We start from the raw sequence: 18952 nt of genomic DNA, 5'->3' as shown, positions 1-18952 counted from the left end.
GTGCTTAAAAAGTGTATGATACAGCTACTTAACTTCCATCAATATTGAACATACCTGGGATTTAGTTAAATTATCCTTACAAATACACTTACAAACTGCCTTTAATGTTTACAAAGAGACCTGACTTGCCCTCTCATCGAGGTTGAAAGAACAATATTGGTTTAAGAGAGAGATGAGAACTGATGTGCTTGAAAATTTCAAAAACTGAGGCAAATTTTGCTTATGTTTGGAAACTATTTCATTTAAATTGACTGTGTGCCCTGAAGACTTTGCTATACATAGATCCTTTTTGTTTTACTATCTGAAAATAAGTGTGTTCTTTGACTTTCTCTTTATTTATATGTATATACATATATACATATACATATATATATATATATATATACACGCACACACACACACACACACATATATATATATATATATAAATATATATACACACATGCATATACAGATACACACCCACCCCTGTGTTGCTCAGTGGTAGTTGAGCAAAGTTTGTAGTTTTTTTTGCTTTGCTTTGTTTTGTTTTGTGTTTGTTTTTTTTTCTTTTTTTATTATAGCAAGCAGAAATAATGTAGTAGAAATCCCTAGTACTTTCAGAGCATACCTTTAGAAGTTAACCACCTCTGTCATTCCTTTATAAGGCAAAGGTAATACTGTTAGAAAATTAATTTATCAGTAAAAGTTTTCAAAATATTTTCATAAGATACGGGCTTACTAAATTACCTTATTATATTCTAGAGTGTATTTAGGTTAAGTTTTTGAGTTATTGTGACATGAACTGTATTACAGACACGTTTTTAGTAAAGTGGATGAATATTGAGTAGCAAGAGTGCTCAAAAAGCAGTTGCAAAAATGTAAATCACTTTTTTCAAGTTATGATCTAGATGTAAAACACGCTCAGAAATGAAGTAATTCTCCTTCTAACATATTTGAATATTTTTTCTTAAAAAAAGAAGAATAAAGCTAACAAAGTAGTTCAAAAACAGAATGCATTTTGATTTTTGTTTTTAAGTGGTTGTCTTCCATCTATGCTAAAATCTTTCCAATTTCCTCATGGTGTAAAATGTACCATGATCTGATTACAGTCTCTAGTTAATAAATAAGAGTTTATAGGGTTTTTTTTTTTAAGATTTTTTAATGTAAAATTTTATGTCAACATTGAATCCCATAGAAAAACTATTGTAATAAAATATTAAGTGTATTTAACCTGGCTTAACTCTACATGACTGCAGAATATGTGGAGTTGGTAAAGCTAATGAAGCATGGAACACTGACAGTGTCTTTGGTAGAGCAGGGGCTGATGATTAATTTTTGCTTATTAATCCAGTCCTGGTTCCTCCATGAGGTTTGAATTATAAACCCACACACCAAATAAAAAAGTGAGAGAAGGCTGAAAGGAGACCAATGTTCTGAGTTGAGTTTAGTTCTAGTCTTATGCAGATTAGAGCAGGCAGGTTCCTGGTCAGGATTTGGGTGCCAGGCAGCCTCAGCCTCCCTCCTCAGCAGCTGCTCCCATGAAATGCACTGGGTTTGAATTTCTTTAAATTATTTTGGCATTTTGGATTAAAATAAAAGGGTTTTTTCTTTATTCCTGTTTAGTGAAAAGTTTTACAATATTAATTTTCTGTGTAAGTTGTGCAGTGAGCAATATTTGTCCTGGGGAAAGAAGTCATTTGATTATAGGAATAACCTAACATACTATTCATTATGAGTGAAGGAAGATAGTTGTGAGTTTTTCTGTTAATTTTTTTTTTCCAACATATGTTTTAGAAGATGACTGGATTAGCTTGAAGTTGGCCATTCACATGCATTTTTTTGTCAAAGCCTCTACAGAAAATTATAGTTATCACCTGAAACTTATAATTGCTAAATGCATTTTTTTTAATTACTATTGAGTGTAAGGCATTAATGGTTATTGTTCAAATATTCAAGTTTTTTCTTGCTGACTTTAGTCAAGCAGAACTTGTTTTCATTGGGAATTTTGCTGACTGAAGACTATGTAATTGCCCAGTAATTAATGTAGTTAAAAGATATCACTCCACATGTAGTTTGCACTTTGGAACCCGAACGTTCTGCCGGTTTTCGCAGCATTGCCAGAAGGGATATTTTTGCATAGTAATTTCTGAATAAATTTGAGTAGTTCTCTTTAAACAGTGCTGGTTTCAAAAGCCATTAAGCTCTGTGAATATGTAAGGCCCTTGATATCTTAAATAATGCCATGAATTCTGAAGTATATATTTCTAATTTCACTGTGTGCGTGTATAAATAAGTGTCCACTACAGCTCGTTACTATTTTGTTTTTGTACATGTATTCTACGTGGATGGAAGTTTTATACTTCAGGATGAATACCTGTTAGTCATGCATTTATTTCCAGTTTAGCATAGGTCTTGGAGGGCTTATAAAATTTTAGTTTAAAAATAAATTGCATGAGAGAAGGAACAATTGGTTTTTTTAAACCAGGAAGATGTGGAGCATTTTGGTTTTGTCTGCTTGGGGTTGAGAGAGGTTCTTGAATGAGAAAAAATTTTTGCTTAGTTGTTAACTGATGTCTGATATTCTTGGTGCCAGTGCCCTCCTCACATATTTGATCCTTAAATTTTGATCCTTAAAAAAAATGTCCTGGTAACATGCTGAGTATGGAACCTCTTAGGAAACATCTCTCTCTTTCTGAGAAGGACCTGGTAGTTCTGACAAATCTTTGTCAAAAGCTTTGGGCCTAGAGAAGAACTGTATTTTAGAAATGCAAAGTAGGCATAAAGAATCAACATGAAGTAATAAATTACTTTAAAATAATGTGATTTGATTAAAAGAAAAGCGTTTAGGTGTTAGCTCAAATCCTGTTTTCGCTCTGGCCTGACCTGGAATCTCTGTTTGCAGCTCACTCAGTGTATTGCAAAGACAGCAATGGCAATCAGACTTTTCTGTGAGAAATTATTATTTTTTTTTTATTGTAACAGAGAACATACAATTATGCTAATACCCATTTGGTCAAAGGTTATGTGATGAAAAGTGTTGTGTTGCATGCTTTGGAGCAGACCAAAAACAAAGATGAAAAAAAGAAAGATAATGTGCACAGACATTCTGGCAGCAGTGTTTTCTGTTGGAAAGCACATTAGCATTTTCATTTTACTTGTTTATGAGTTGGGAGCTGAACAATGTGAAACCTCTCCAGTTTACTTCATAAGAGTCATATGAAAACGAATTTTAAGTCACATTGTGAGTTGCTTCTTCATGAACCAGACCATCTCTTTAGGAGAGTATGGAAAATCAAATTAATCTGCTTAATATGTGAGCGAAAAGTCATCGAGTCTTCTTGTTAAGTAGTATTAAAGGGAGAAAAGGTGCAATAATGCATTACTTTTTATTAAGAGAAAAAGCCTCATTTCAAGGGCATAACAAGATGATCTCCAGAATTTTTAAACATTTTTCCCTTCTTTTTTTTTTTTTACTTTAAAGATTCTTCTTCTGGTGAAGGAGTGTTGGTTTTTAGAATAAGTGATTCACTCAGCACCAATTTTTCCTAGGCAGTGCATTGTGCCAAAACCTGGTATAACCCTGGGTTTGATTTTGTTTAGTTGGGTTTTTTCCTTTTTATTTTCCTGTAAAGCATATATTCCTTCTTAATGTGAAAGGTCTTGAGCACCCTTTTCATAACATTAGTGACATTTATTAGTGCAAGTTACCACACATCCATATAAGCATGCATTCAAAGACTTAGATGTTTGTTTGACATGTTGTTATATTAAATTGTGTTGCTATGATGCTCTTACTGTTACTAAGATTGTGTCAAATCTTCTATTTTCACATACCTGTTCCGTGACAAAGTTCGCTTGAGGCGCAGCTTGGTGCCTTTTACTCTTGGAAAGCTCCTCCCTTGTGCAGACACCGCTTTTTAAGTTCTGTTAAAGCACATTACTGGGATCTGCAGGTAGAAAGAATTGATTGCATTTACTAATGCTGCTTAGTAACATGGAAAAGCAGGAGAATTTCAGTTGTCAGTCTGAGTTCTTGAAACTCAATAATATATTTAGTGGGAACGCATTTGAAATGTGCGATCCTTGTATTTTGCTTTAAACCCTCTGTTTCTGAAGTTTATCAGATGTGAACTGTAGAATAAAGGCCAGGATTTGTTCTAGCATTCCCAAACTCTTAACAGGAGGTGTTTCTGTATCCTTTATTTACTTCTAATTAAAAAGATTGTTTTCCTAAAGCAGTGCTGTATAAAATCCAAACATGTAGTTGGAGTGCCTGATTGCATGAACTTCTTAGAACTGATATCAGCTCCTCCCATGAGAGGGAAACCCTGAATCACAAAGCACTGTGTCTGTTAAGGCTGAGAGGAAGATAAAGGCTGAGACTACTGAACCTGTCTCAAAGAGCCATTGATTCATTAGGAGGCTTTTCTTTTTGAGAAAAAGAGTTGTTATTTGTAAATGTCTTACCATGTTCATGATCAAATAGTACCATCTAATAATTCCTAGGAAAGGTTTTGAATTATTTAATGAATTAACAAAGTGATTTATAACTTCCAAAGAAGAAGCATCCCTATGCAGTTTTGCTTTCTTGTTGAGATTTTTTTTTCTTAATGCCAGAAGTTCACCTCAGCCGTTTTCAAGAAACATTTCTGTAGAGTACAAAGATTTATGTAAGAAGTTTTTCTTTGAATTCATGATGAAAATATTTCACAGAAATATGGAATCATAGAATGGCTAGGGTTGGAAGGTCAAAGCTCATTCATTTCCACCCCCCCAGCCATGGGCAGGGACACCTTCCACTATCCCAGGTTGCTCACAGCCCCATCCAGCCTGGCCTGGAACACTGCCAGGGATGGGGCAGCCACAGCTGCTCTGGGAAACCTGTGCCAGGGCCTCAGCACCCTCACAGGGAACAATTCCTTCCCAATATCCAATCCAACCCTGCTCTGTGTCAGTGTGAAGCCATTGCCCCTTGTCCTGTCACTCCAGGCCCTGTTCAATAGTCTGTCTCCATCTTTGCTGTGAGGTACATTCATTAGACTTTCACTCCTTTTATTCCTCCTGCAGCAATTAAGATTCTAGAGCTACTTTTCCCCTTTCATGCTCCTCTCTTGAGGTTGGTTCTTCTGTCATCAGCAAATCCAGTCATAAATGATCTTGGGGAGATGTTGGTGGTTATGAGTATGGTTCAGCTGAAGAACCATGTCAAAAGTGGATTCACTTTTTCTTTTAATGATACTGTTGTGGATCAAACGGAATACATTGAAACATAGACCATCCGTGGAAGGGACGTTTGGAAGTTTTCTAATCCAAACCACTGTGTAAAGCAGATCTGGTTAGAACTTGTGGCTCAGGGCTCTGTCCAGTTAAATTCTTTGTGATTATCCTCAGGAATTACAAGTTCACCATGTCTGTGGACAGCCTGTTGCAGTATCTGGTCACAATTTTCACTATTCTGACATCTGTCCTAAGGGCTTTGTCCTAATCCCAGTGTAGCTCTGAGAACAGCCCAGCTCTGTCTTTTAGAGGCCTGTGTCCAATTTATGGGTTTCAGTAAAATAAGAATACTTAGAGAGTTTATAGTTTACTATGGTCACTTTTTCTCAGGCATTTGTGGGACTCATGGTGCCTGATCTTTGTGACCTAATTAGCAGATGACAAGTCAAACTTTTTTTTTTTTTTTTTTTTTGAATGCAAACTAAATCCCAGACCCTCTGATTATCATTAGTCTGAATTAGATTTCAGAGATTTTAGTTCTGGACTTGATGTTGATTAATTATAGGTATTGCCTGGCTGTACTTAACACAAATGTTTAATTTCAGTTCAATTCAAGCTGCTTTCTGAGATTTTTTTGGAGGTGGATGGGGAGAAGGCTTGGTGAAAGAAAAGGGATTTCCTCCAAAGCACAGTATGTTTGAATTTGTTCACTTTGCCAGAATTCTCACAGAAATTTATGTGCATCCTGTAAAAATGTGTGGCTTTTGAAGTAAAGGGATATTTGTGATAAAGAAAGCTTAGAGAGAGCCATTTTAAAAAAATAGTTAACTGTGTGATTCCTTATTTTTATAAAGCAAAAAGTAGCCTTTCCATGTTCTGGTCACAAGAAACCAATTATGGTGAAGACTGGAGATCTAAGAAGGTGAAGACTGAAAATCTAACTCTTGAGTTCCTGAAATTGTTAGAATTAAGTCTTGGGAAAAATAGGTTCTGCAGATATTGAAATATGCTGAATAATACCATATTGTATTATTTCTTCTGGAGTAGGTAATGTATTATTTTAAATCATCTTTGCATATCTAGAGAGAAGAAGTTGGTATTTTTTAAGTAGATGATTCTCAAAGTTGAGGGAAATTTCTTAGAACATGGGTTTCCCAGTTTTCTCTGTTAATTTCTTCTAGGATATGGCTGAGAAATTGATAGTTCATGAATATCTTTTGCCCACTAGGCTGTGATGCTGTGGGTTTTTTGGTTTTTTTTTCCCCTCCTATATCATAAGTGAATTTGACTTGCCCTCTCTGTAAGATCTCTCAGAGCTCATTTTCCTCTTGTGGGTAAAAATGGAAGTCTTGCTTTCTTTTTTATGTTGTTGTGTTTGAGCTATGGAAGTGAAATGGGCTTTGAATTTGTGCTTCATTGCTTTTTCCTCACAGTTTTAAAAAGCCAAAAGGTATATGCTGAAGAAGAGTGCCCTCAAGTTTTAATTTTTGTGGAATTGATTTTGTAGATGATCTTAATACCAGTTTTTGTGGAGTTTCTGAGATTTTTTTCTCATACTAGTTCAGTACCTTAAAGATGAGAATATTATTTCTAGCGATTATTTATATTTCTTAAATAACAGCTATTTGAAGCTAAGGTGTTTATTTATATAATATGGTTCTTTTTCCTTCTAAAAATGCTTTTAACATTGGGGAAGGCAGTTATGGAAGTCATAGATCTTGTAAGATAGTCTTGCTACATGAAGCTGATACAAATGCTACAGATTTTTCTGGTGTTTTTCTGTTACTTGCAGCATTGGCGTGTGAAAGTAGAGTTATTTCAAAATTACTGGTGATGCTAGATGTGGAACATCACATCATAGGATATGGAATCTTGCATGCTTCTTCCAGGATCTGGATCTTTTGGTTCAGGACTCCTGACAAAAGGATTAAGTGGTAAAAAATTTTCTTTCTTTCTTTCTTTCTTTCTTTCTTTCTTTCTTTCTTTCTTTCTTTCTTTCTTTCTTTCTTTCTTTCTTTCTTTCTTTCTTTCTTTCTTTCTTTCTTTCTTTCTTTCTTTCTTTCTTTCTTTCTTTCTTTCTCTCTCTCTCTCTCTCTCTTTCTCTCTTTCTCTCTTTCTCTCTCTCTCTTTCTTTCTCTCTCTTTCTCTCTCTCTCTCTCTCTCTCTCTTTCTCTCTCTTTCTCTCTCTCTCTTTTTCTCTCTCTCTTTCTTTCTCTTAAATTCACTGGAGGAACTGATAGAATTTTAAATATTGTCATTTGGTTTACAAATTCTCTTTTGTGTAAATTGATCCTTGACTTTTATTGTCACATTCCTTAATGTGCTCTCATCATGTCTAAGCATTGAAACCTTCTGGAAACTCTTCAGAATAAATGGATCAATGGATAGACCCAAAAGGTGAATAGGAGAAGTAAACTCTCTGGGTGTTTGCTCCAGTGCTTTTCTGCTGCTGCTTCTTAAACTGAAGTCTCAGTCCCTGCAGATATTCTAAACTTGACTGTGTGTGGTTCTAGGCAGTGCCTGAGCTGGCCTTGCTTTCAGGTTGGGTTGCATGAGTTGTCCTGAGAAACTTTGCAAACTAAATTGTGATTCCTTTAATGTTGTGCTGCTTTATTTGGGCTGTGGGCGAAAATTCCTTACAATGGACCAGGCTTTCATTTTTCTTAAAAGTACCATTTGTAATATAAGCAACTACTACTGTAAAATAGGTGGGTCTGCAATTGTTGACTTGTTTGTTTGTTTTTTCTCTATTAGAAAAGTTTTAATATTATTATAATGTACTAAGTGTTTATTGAGTCAGTACTAGCAGTGAAATAATAAATAATTTAGGTTAGAAAAGCCCTTTAGGATCATGGAGTCCAGCCATTAACCTCCCACTGCCAAGTCCACCTGTGAACCATGTCCCCAAGTGCCACAACTACATGTGTTTTAAATAACTTCATGTGATTTAACCACATCCCTGGGCAGCCTGTTCCAATGCCTGGCAACACTTTTGGTGGAGAAATTTTCCCTGATATCCAATCTAAACCTCCCCTGGCACAACTTGAGGCCATCCCCTCTTCTCCTATCACTTTGTACATCGGAGAAGAGCCTGACCCTCGCCTGGCTGCACCCTCCTGTCAAGGACTGGTGTCCCCCTGAGCTTCTTTTTCTCCAGACTAAATGAACCAGCCTCAGTTCCCAGGGAAAAATTGCTGTGACATCTTCTATGTTGTCTTCTTATTCCCCATAACCTTGAAGTTATCTTAATTCACTCTGTGTATGGGCAGGCTCCTGTCCCCTGTTAAAATAAAGGTGCTAACATACCTGTCACTCTGGGAGCTGACCAGCACTCTGCTTCCTGCCAGGGGAAATTTCCCACATGTCCCATTTTATGATGGCATCCACACTGGAATGTGATGGAGAGCACTGTATTTTGGTGTTTCTTGGTTTTCACTGTCTTACAATGGGGTAGGATATGCAGCATGCAGAATTGTTAGGTGGATTTTCTTCTGCAGGAAATTTTACAAATGTTCTGAATATATTTTTGTTTCTATTATGTTGTACATTCATATTCTGTTCTTTCTTGAGCTAAGTGTCCTTTGGTAGATGTGTATTCTGCAATTATCTTTTTCCAATTAATGGCTTAGTAGGTATTAGAAGTTTTTAAGATACCAAATGTTTATCCTGCAGCTGTAAGTGGTATAGATCAGGAGAAAAGCCTGCATCAGCTAGATAAAAAGAAGAAAGTTTGTTCCTGTTTTAAAATTTGTAATAGGCACTTGGAGTTTTGGTGAAAGAGCCATGGGGAAAAATGCATGTGAGCTGGTTAGATCTTGGTGATACAGAAGTTTATCATCTGCCTTGCACTTTATTACAGAGGTATTGCCAGTGTACATGCTTTCTAAATTGCTACTTTTTAGTTTTATTGGGATTTTTTTTTTTGGTTGTTGTTGTTGTTGTTGTTTTTGTTTTTAATCTCATACTTATTCTGGGTAGACTTTTTGGAACCTGCAGTTTCGGCCAAAGATTTATTCTTCAAATGTTGTGGTCTATGATATGTCCAGTCAAGGAACAGCTAATAAGCCTGTCCTGGACTGAACACATTGGATGAGGCATTAGGAAACATAAGCATGAAAGTAAAACTGATAGGTTGTCATAGATAGGAGTTAGCCACCCCTGGGGTTTGCCAGAAATTCAAATGCAGCAGCCCCACCCTCAGGCAGCTCCACACGCACCGTTCTGACAAAACAAACAGCTGTATACTCTGTCAGTTGTTCTGTTAAAATGTACAAAATTCGGCCTCAAACTCAAACTTACAGGCCAAGTTATACAGAAGTCACTTGATTGTACCAGCAGAATCAGTTCTATATTACCTAGACAAATTTGGATTATCAACTAATGGATCAGGACTCGATTAATTTGAATTCTCACTTACCAGAGGTAGATGTGAATGAGGAATTCTTTGTATTCACCATTAGGTCTTTCCATCACTTTTGCCTTTTGGATGTGAAGAGCACCAGGATTTCTGGTGAGATTACAACATTCTTGCTCCCCCTAACTGTTAGAATGGGGAAGAGGGGCTTTTTGTTTCCCAGCTTACATTTTTCTGCCATATTTCTTGGGAATGGCTCATGATCTTCCTGCGTATAAAAACAAGCTTTTGGTGTGTCTGTTGGGTAAGAACATTTCACAAAGTTCTCATGACCTACTTTAAGCTACTGACCAGGCTTTGGTGACTGTATTTGGCACAGGAAAGCTTGTGTTTCTCAGGTATGCACATCATTCTGAGTAAATTCATCATGCAGCCTTACCAGCTGGAAAAAGTCTTGAGCAACTGAAATGCAGTGTTGGCCCTGCTTTGGCCAGGAGCTTGGGTTGGATGACCTGCTGGTCTGAATTTTGGCAGAAGTAATTGTTCCATTTGGTGGATACAAACTTGTTGATAAAACCTACTCAAAATTCAGTGGCTTGTGTATTCGTTGTCCATGGAAAGTTTCCTTCTTTTCACGGCGTGTGACTGGAGAGCTTCTCAAGCCTTTTAGGACATGACTGTCTGAGAACTGTAATGTTTTGGAAATGACCTGGGCTGGATGACCTACTGTGTCTTTTCCAACCATAATTTCTATGACTCTGTAATTTTGAGGTTGACTTCTTGTTGCCCGATTTTACAGTTACTTAATTCCAGTATCGGGCATATTTCAAGAGACCACATTTAGTCATGGTAAGACTGTGTGGGTTGTTTTGTCTTTTTCTGTTATTTTTCAAATCCTGAAGATTGTCAGCACTTAATGTATTCTTTCCTATTCCGGTGCCACAAATAATGTTCCTACCCTGTGAGGAAAGAAAAGTCTGATTTCCTATTTTGGAATAGATGGTTGATTAAAAGAACTTCCAAATTTTTTGCAGTTGTGAGGAGAGGTGTTAGACTACTTCTATTATTTATTTGTACTAGAAATGCATTTCCATCATGAAAATAAGGGATAGAATTGAGAAATTATGTGTTTGGGCATATTTTCAGCATTGTTGTCAGTTAAATATATAATGAATTATTAATGCATTTTTAGAGCTAAATGCACATGTACTTTGAGGACTGTGAATGTCTCCTGCTTCATTCTTTAAACAGTTCCTATAACACAGGTGTGGCCCTTTTCCCTGCAGAAGGCTCCCTTTTTATGCAAGAAGAGATCACATTTTGGGAAAGACAACTCCTAATAAGAACTCTTCACCAACACTCTTTGAAGAGAACCTCAATGTTTGAGTTTTGAAGTGCTTTATATCAGCATCCCTCAGGATTTATTCCATGCTTTCTATCCCAATCTTCTGCCTGCATATTTGTGACACATGCTGAGTTGGCCAGTTTCTGGTTTTTTTAGATTTTTTTTTTTTTTTTGTTTGCAGCAAACACCACATGAAACAAATCAGGATTTCATTTTGAAACAGAGGTATATGGGCGTGTATGAATATAAATTATATGCACCCAAAGAACAAACAGACCTAGAATTATCTCACCTGGGGGAGAATCTCTTAGTGGGGTCTCTGAAGAACTGGAAATTGGAGGATTAACAGCTAGGTGTGAAAACACCATTGGTACTACAGAGGCTTGCTTGGAGTTTATCTTTTATTCAACTGGAGTGATACGTGGAATAATTCATAAATTAATCACGCTGTAAGCCACAAAATGTCTGCGTTTCAAATTTGTGGGGTAAAGGTAATGTTAGGTCAGAATAATCCTGGGATTGTTACCAGACTTAAAAAAACTATATGTGAAATGCAATAAAAAAGATGATGGATTCAATAACAGGTTGCTCTCCAGTTTTTCTTCTGCCCTACATTCTTTTTCTCTATCAAAACTTCTGTTTTATTTATGCATAGTTTCTTATAAATGTTCTTGAAGGAGAAATGGAAATCCTCACATGTTTTCCTTACAGGGTCTTCTGTCTTTACTGCCTCAGGTCAGTGTTGTATTTGAAGAGAAATCAAAGTAGTTAATCACTTCTTAGAACATGATTTTACATATTTTCTATTTTTGTTTGCCTTTTATTTTTTTAGAGCCTCTCCATTTTAGCATGCCTTTCCAAAATTGCTTTAATTCCTGTTGAACTCCTCTGAACTTGTTCCAGTATGTGTTTTTAAAATACAGTGCTGAATGTACTTTCCCTGGTTGAGACATAACCAGTTCTGAGATGATGGGAATAACGTCTCATGCACTTTGTGGGGAAAATCTGCTTTGAAGGAACTTTGTGTAGAGCCTGTAAGACCTGTTGATGTGATACAGAGCGTGTAGATAAAATACCTGTTTGCCTTTCTAAAGGCTCACCTTCTCCAGCTGGCTGCTCTGCCTGCTACCTGAACACTGCATTCTGCAGTGGTTGTGTGGATCCCCAGGCTGGTTTGGGTGGTTTTTCCTGGAATGTGGCATGAACACAGAGGCATTCTCAGTTTGTGCCGTCTTCCTCTGCAGTCCTGTGCTGTGCGCTCGGTCTCCAGCCATCACTCGTGCACACACGTGCTGTATTCTGAGCTATGTGCTAAAGCTCTGAATGTTGGTAGAGTGAGTGGATGTTTGACAATTAACCTTAACACTGATGGGAAAAATACCCAACTGCCTTCTTTCTCTCTTGGGAAATGAGCCAGCACAAAACTCAACCCACACAAAGCCAACAAAACGCCTTGTAGTCCCTAAAAAATACTTAGTTCTTATATCAGATGAGTCTATTGAACAATACTTCAATTTAAACAAATATTTCTACTTACACTGTGATAGTGGTGTTTTATCATTGAATCACTAAAAGATCAGTCCCATGGGCAGGGACACCTTCCACTATCCCAGGTTGCTCACAGCCCCATCCAGCCTGGCCTGGAACACTGCCAGGGATGGGGCAGCCACAGCTGCTCTGGGCACCCTGTGCCAGGGCCTCAGCACCCTCACAGATGGAGAATTTCTTCCTATCATTCAATCTAAACCTACTCTCATGTAAACGGTCCCTTTCCTCTTTTCTGCAGGAATAAAAGTTTATCCAGCCTATAGGCTGTTTTAACTGAAATAAATGGGCTTTATAAACATTTTAACATCCTATAAAGACCGTAAGGGTTTCCTTGATCATCCTTCATTTAGATATCAGAATTATAGATTTATATATTTTGTTAATACATAATACCTTTCTTTCAACAGCTTTGCATATCTTGAGTTACTTTCATTAGCTGAGTAACTTAGCCTGCTTTTTTTTTAAAAGGAGCTGAAGTTTAACTATAAATATATCCAAATGCCACAGAATTCAGGGCTACAAGTCAAAAATGCTGATCAGTTTGTAAAATCTTAATCAGCTCCTCCATGAAACCTAGGGACGGACCTCTGCGGTAGCAGAAAAATTTCCAGAAATTCACCACAGTCTTTTTCCAAGCTGCAGTTTGTTCTGATGTTGCCAGACAGCTAAGAAGAGATGGGAAAAGCAGGAAATCTTTTTGGATTTAATCACAGTGCTGATTTGAAAAAGCAACTTAACAATGGAAAATATTTTTTATGCTTTAAATCATAAACACAAAGCTATACAAGGTCCATGGTTGCATTAAATAGATTGTTTTCCTTATGATTGAAGATAACCCTTCATTTTGGAATCTGGTGGTCAGAAATCCTAATTCCTGGACATATTTATGTTGTTGTGTTTTTTGGTTATATATATATATATGTCCAGACCTAGATTATTTGATGGTTGTAGTATCATTTGTTGAGGTAATGGGGACTTGTTTGCTATAGCTGAAATCTGTAGATACAACTTTTAGGTAACATCTTCCTATTTTCCTCTATGAGAAAGCTTTTCCTGGATTTTTGCTTTCAAAAGATGTTGGACTACGTTGATGGGCAGTGCTTATGTTTTCCTCTGAAGTTCTTCAAATTCTGTTGTAAAATACCCAATTTTCTGTATTTAACTCTATCAATAAAAAAGTGCTTCTTAAGCGAGATCCTGCAGTTCTTGGCCTTGCATCCTCTGTGTGAAAAATTTCTTATTTAGGCCCCTTGATCTGTTTTAGGACTTAAAAATTATGGAGACTTTAGGTAGGCTGTGGAGATGAGACTGGAGGAAAGGACTAAATACTCATTTCTGAGCAAGCGGGGGATGAGGTTATGAAAATGTTTTAAAATCAAGATTTCTTTTGTGTTCTAGTGCCTGCTGAAAGATGGATGATGATGACTTTGGAGGATTTGAGGTATGCTGTTTGGATAACTTTGCTTTGAAATTTAACTATTTCCAACTGTTTTATGGACATTTATAGCATTTTGTAAAATATGTAACAATTTCTTCTTGCTTCCAGGCAGCAGAGAGTTATGAGTTTGGAAATGGTGAAAAGCAGACCACGTCTCCTGCTATTGCTTGGGCAGCATTTCCTACAGGTATTGATAGAATCGCTGTAAAAATCTTAATATTCTATTCCTGTCCTTTGTATAAACTGTAAAAATTAGTGCTTAGAAGGGTGTATACAATAAAATAATGCACAATAAAAGAATAGCCAGCAGTCAAAACTTTAGCATAAGAATGTTCCTGAGCAATTATTTTGGGAAACTGCACTTCTCAAAATTAAACTTTATTGAGGAATGAAAGAGAAATTCAGTATATACAGTAGAAGAGGAATGGAACTTCTTCATTCATGGGATATTCTTTACTTTTGAGTGTGGAAGATCTGTTGCAAATCGTAGGAAAACAGAAAAAGTAGGGTTAAAAATAGGATTGTGATGAAATTTTTTACTTGGAAGGGATGAGAGTGATCTTTTTTACTTAAGCTATTTATATAGTTGAAAAATATATTGCATATTCTTTCTTTCAAGCAGAAGCAGAAACATTAGGGAACTATTTTGTTAATTTACACAGGTGCCTGGTGCCTGTTTGGATTTTAGGAAATTGATAAAAGTTTATTGATAAATGTATACTGTCAGAAGAACCAAAAGATTATGGAGATGTTACTGATTTTTTTGTAGTTAGATTTTACTCTTTTCATAAAACAAAACAGCACTTTTGCAGCGTCAGAGGACAAAAAGAATCAACAACCCACACTGTATTGTTATGCAGAATAAATTATGCAAAACAAGGCAGGGGTTTTTCTCAACATGAACTCTCTATAAATCATGTTCTTAAAATGTTTTTATTAATTTATTACTGGCTTTCATCTGTTACAGAAGAATTAGTTTTGTTTGTCATTGAAACAGAGGAAAACAAATATTAAGGAAACTATTTTTTCCAAATAACTTTATTATTCTTCTCGTCATTTGAACAGATATTTAAAATTACTGCTTGAATTCAGTAGCATGTCTTATTGTGTTTAATAAATTAAATCAAATAGAGCTGTGCAGTATCTGTCAGTGAAGTCAAATTAAAATCCTGCAAGGTGTTTAGAATTGAAATTATTTGTGCATAACACGTAATTTTTTTTAAATGATTTTAAGTGACCCAGAAGTCCTAGTGTAAGTTATACCAGGGTATTTTAAGTGTTTCAAAATTAAAAGAAAACTCTTGTATTCTGGATATTTTGCTACTGTAAAATCTTTATATGACTTTTTCATGCAAATATTGCTGTGAATAAATTAGTTTATTGCAATAGGCAAGGTTTTACTAATATTGGTCAAGGGCTTCTTGGGCATCAACTTGTAGATCAATTTTTTTAGTAACAGAGATAACTGAATTGTCTACCCAATGCTATCTACATATTAAGATGTTCTTGTCTTACCCTAGAAATTTCTCAGTAAGGCTTGCTGAAAAATTCAAATGTATTCTGGTGCTATTGAGGTGATTTTAATAAATTTGGGGGGTGATACCATTGCATACACCCAAGACTTGATGAACTCTCCAGAGGAGCAGTCACTCATCTTGTGAATTTCCTACATATCTCATGTTTGGAAAGTCATGAAACAAAACCCTGAAGCCTGTGGCCGTATTTTTCAGTGTGCAGGGAGAATTCAGAAATTATTTCTCAGGCCTCAATAGTGATTTCAGTATAATTTTGTCCTTGTAATTTGGCTTCTTACTATCTTTTTAGTAGTCTGGACCATGTGGATGTAGATTTAAAATGCTAGGACAGTAGATGTAATAACTTTCCTTCTAGAATATTTTGGCTTTGGAAGAATAAAATGTGGGGAACAGCTTTGTGCTGTGAGTTATCAGAAATCATCTTGAGAGTGCATCAGATTGGTTTTTCCCACTGTGGACACAAAACTAGTTTTAAACTCAAACTTTCTACCTGAATCTTACTTTTCACTGAAAATGTTCAGGCATAGAGTTTTCAGTGTACACAGTATAATTGGGAGTGTCCTTGAATTGTAATATCAAGGCAAGAGCAGTTGAGGAAGGAAATTTAATTTTGTTTCTTAGGTTTTTTTATTTTTAACAACTGAAACCTATATGTAGGGGAACTGTGCTGCAAGTAGCTTGCAACATTCTACAAAAATATGTCAAATAATTATTATATGGTCTTTTGCTCAGAATATTCTTAATATTGGGAAGCCAGGGTTTCAGAAATTATTAGATTCTTTTTAAGTACAATTCTGGCAATAACTTATGTCTGTATCTTATTTCAGTCTTTTTGAGTGTATGACTTTTGATAGACCTGTGATTGAATGCATGCTTCTTTCCTCTATAGTGCTGCAGCTCTGATCAATGAGCAATAAATTTATTTGGAAATTCATCAGGGCCATCAGACTTAGCCTGTTGGAGTCAGGTCAGGTAGCTCCAACAGAGGAGAGTTTTGGTTTCAGGGGTTGTGAAACTTTTCCATTATAGTAACCAAGGCATGGTATGCAGGAATGATTTAGGGGCTCTCTTTATAAGCGAATTTTGAGCTGAACTAAAATGCAATTTCACCAGTATATACACAAGAGGAATGAATTAAGAGAGCTTGAATTACAAACATAGCACATGTAATTCTAGGAATGTCTAATTTATGAATCTTTAGCATTGCTGAAAAGTGAAAAGAAGGTTTAGTAAAAAAGATGTTTGAATGATACCTTGGAGAGTTGCCACTTTTTCTTGTCTTCTGCAAGGTCATGTGTTTAGTCAAAAATTTTAAACCACAGTGTTCAGAAGTGCTCACCAGTTGTTGCTCCTCATTACCTAGGTTTCATTTTGACAACTTAAGGAGTGGAGATTTTGTTTCTGGTTTGTTTTTTTTTTCTCCACTTCAAGATCCTAAGCATTCATTACTATAATGAGAGCTACTGAAAGCTCCACCTGGTTGTAGAAGATTCCATGTGAAAGTCTAGTGCCTGAAAAATAAAGTTTTATCTCTAGGATTAGACACCCCAAAATATGTGAATACCTAAAGCTGTAGCCTCATCAAGTCTACATTCCTCATTTGCGCCCAGTCTCCGTGGCTGTTTTTACTTTTGTGATAAATTATTTATATGTGAACTATGCCTGTGCCATGGTAATCCTCATCAAGAGTTAAACACTCTCATCACAAGGATCATGCTCAGTTTTTCTATGTGAGTTGACAGTTTTAGTAAGAGAACTAATTATCTACTCAGTCAGAAATTGCCTGTTAGATTATTTTAGCTGCTTTTCCATCAGATGGAAATGGATTTAAAACTGAGACTCAGGGCATTAAGTGATATCATAAAGCTGAAACTTATATTTGTTTAGATGCAAAAAGATCATCTATGTCACTTCACTGCCACTTGAACTAGCAGAGTAGGTAATTGTTATAGGAAGCTGCCTTTGAAAGGAGACATTTGGAATGAGATGGGAGTTTATCTTAAGGTGCATAAAGGAAAGCCAAAAAAATCCTATTTCCAGTTCTGGAGAAGAGTTAACTGTTAAAATGCAATTACCTAAACTGGTTCCTGTTCTGTTTGCTGAAGTGCTGTCCTCTAGGCTTTTCAGCCAAGTTTGCATCTTCTGCTGAGTTGTGATGTTTTTCTTTTTCCTATTTTTTTGGCCACGTCCAAATCTACTATCATTGCAGTTACCCTGCTGATACTTTGCTGCCTCATGGTCTGTTTTCTGTCCTCTTTTCATTTGATGAGGTTTGCATGTTCCTGTGTGCTATATCTAGAACTGGGAGCTGAAGAAGATGGGACAGAGAGTGCCTGGATTCAAGGATTAGTGTGTCCTTTTGAATGAGGCCAGTTGTACACACTGGTTTGTGCTGAGTACTTGTGCAGTATTCAACAGTGATATTCAGAGGCTGAGCCTTGCTCCAGGCTAGAAGCATCTTTTACATGTTGCCAGAGTTATATAATGAGAGCTGCTTTTTATGAAACAATGGGATGTGCTTTTTTTGCCTGCTGCAAAGACACACCTGGAGCTGATCATGTCAAAGGACATTTGCAGGACTTTGCTGTTAAATTAAAAATGTAGACAAAACTTTCTCTTTTTCTTTCTTTTTAAGTAGTTTGTTTAGTTGATGTGTTTTTTAAAAGCAAGATTTTCTGTTGTACCAGGTTGGTAATGCTGATGCACTGTTCAAGGTTTTTATGGCCTGACTGGAATTTGGTATGGAAGATCTCTGTCTTGTGGTAATTCCACTTAAGTTTTATTAGCTAGAGGGTTATTTACTTTGTTGTCTTTTTATCTCTTATAAAATATAAAGCTGTTGTATCATGTGTCTTGACAAGCTGTTTTTATGTGGCTTCTAGGACAGTTGTAGATCTTTTTAACTTTAAAATGTATAAAACTTGGGAAATTATAATTTTCCTGTTGACTGAAACTGATTAAAGATCATGCTGAAGCTGAAAGGCTGTGTGAATCAAGAGAGACAGAGTTAAAACTGATCCTTTTGAGAGCTGTTGTCTTGTAAATTAGAAGTCTCAATTTATTGTGACTACAGCTTTGAATGTCCTTAAGTCAGTACTACTGAAAAACACAGGAATTACTTTTCAGTGCAACTGGATTATAAGAGGTACATAAGTTTACATTGGTATGACTTGACTTGTGATGGGTTTTACTAGGCATGGACTCCAGAAACAGAACTAATTTTGGGGTAATCCTTCATCCTGTGTGTGTTTTCTGTTTCCAGTACCTGAAGTCCATAGATCTGATGTTCTCCTGGAGCACTCTGTGCCTTCTTCCCGCCTGCTTCCTTCTGACTCTTTCATTTTATCAAGTGATAATGTGGCAAAAGCTATTCCAACAGGGAAGAGTGTGATAAATCCAGCTGTTCCAGAAGAACAGGTAAACCCACAATTTTTGTGCTTCAGTGTGGGAACTCAATGTATTAAATATCAGTGTTGCATTTTTTCTGTGCACACTTAGGCTAAAATGCTTTTTAAGGCAAAAGGTCCATGGAT

At 36.3% G+C, this 18952-nt stretch overlaps 1 protein-coding gene across 2 annotated transcripts in view; it reads left to right on the top strand.

Moving 5' to 3' along the window:
• Positions 1 to 18952, top strand: part of CCDC91 (coiled-coil domain containing 91) — a 114004-nt gene that overhangs the window by 8910 nt on the left and 86142 nt on the right. For both annotated transcript variants that reach the window (XM_056481895.1, XM_056481893.1), the window contains exons 2-4: positions 13845 to 13887; positions 13993 to 14071; positions 18682 to 18836. In XM_056481895.1, coding sequence (XP_056337870.1) covers positions 13858 to 13887; positions 13993 to 14071; positions 18682 to 18836 — 264 coding nt within the window. In that variant the 5' untranslated portion in view covers positions 13845 to 13857. The remainder of the gene's footprint in view (positions 1 to 13844; positions 13888 to 13992; positions 14072 to 18681; positions 18837 to 18952) is intronic.

This window comes from Oenanthe melanoleuca, chromosome 1A (genome assembly GCF_029582105.1).
Source record: "Oenanthe melanoleuca isolate GR-GAL-2019-014 chromosome 1A, OMel1.0, whole genome shotgun sequence".
NCBI lineage: Eukaryota > Metazoa > Chordata > Aves > Passeriformes > Muscicapidae > Oenanthe > Oenanthe melanoleuca.
Note: the sequence above shows the minus strand (reverse complement) of the source record. Positions and strands in the feature narration are given on the sequence as shown.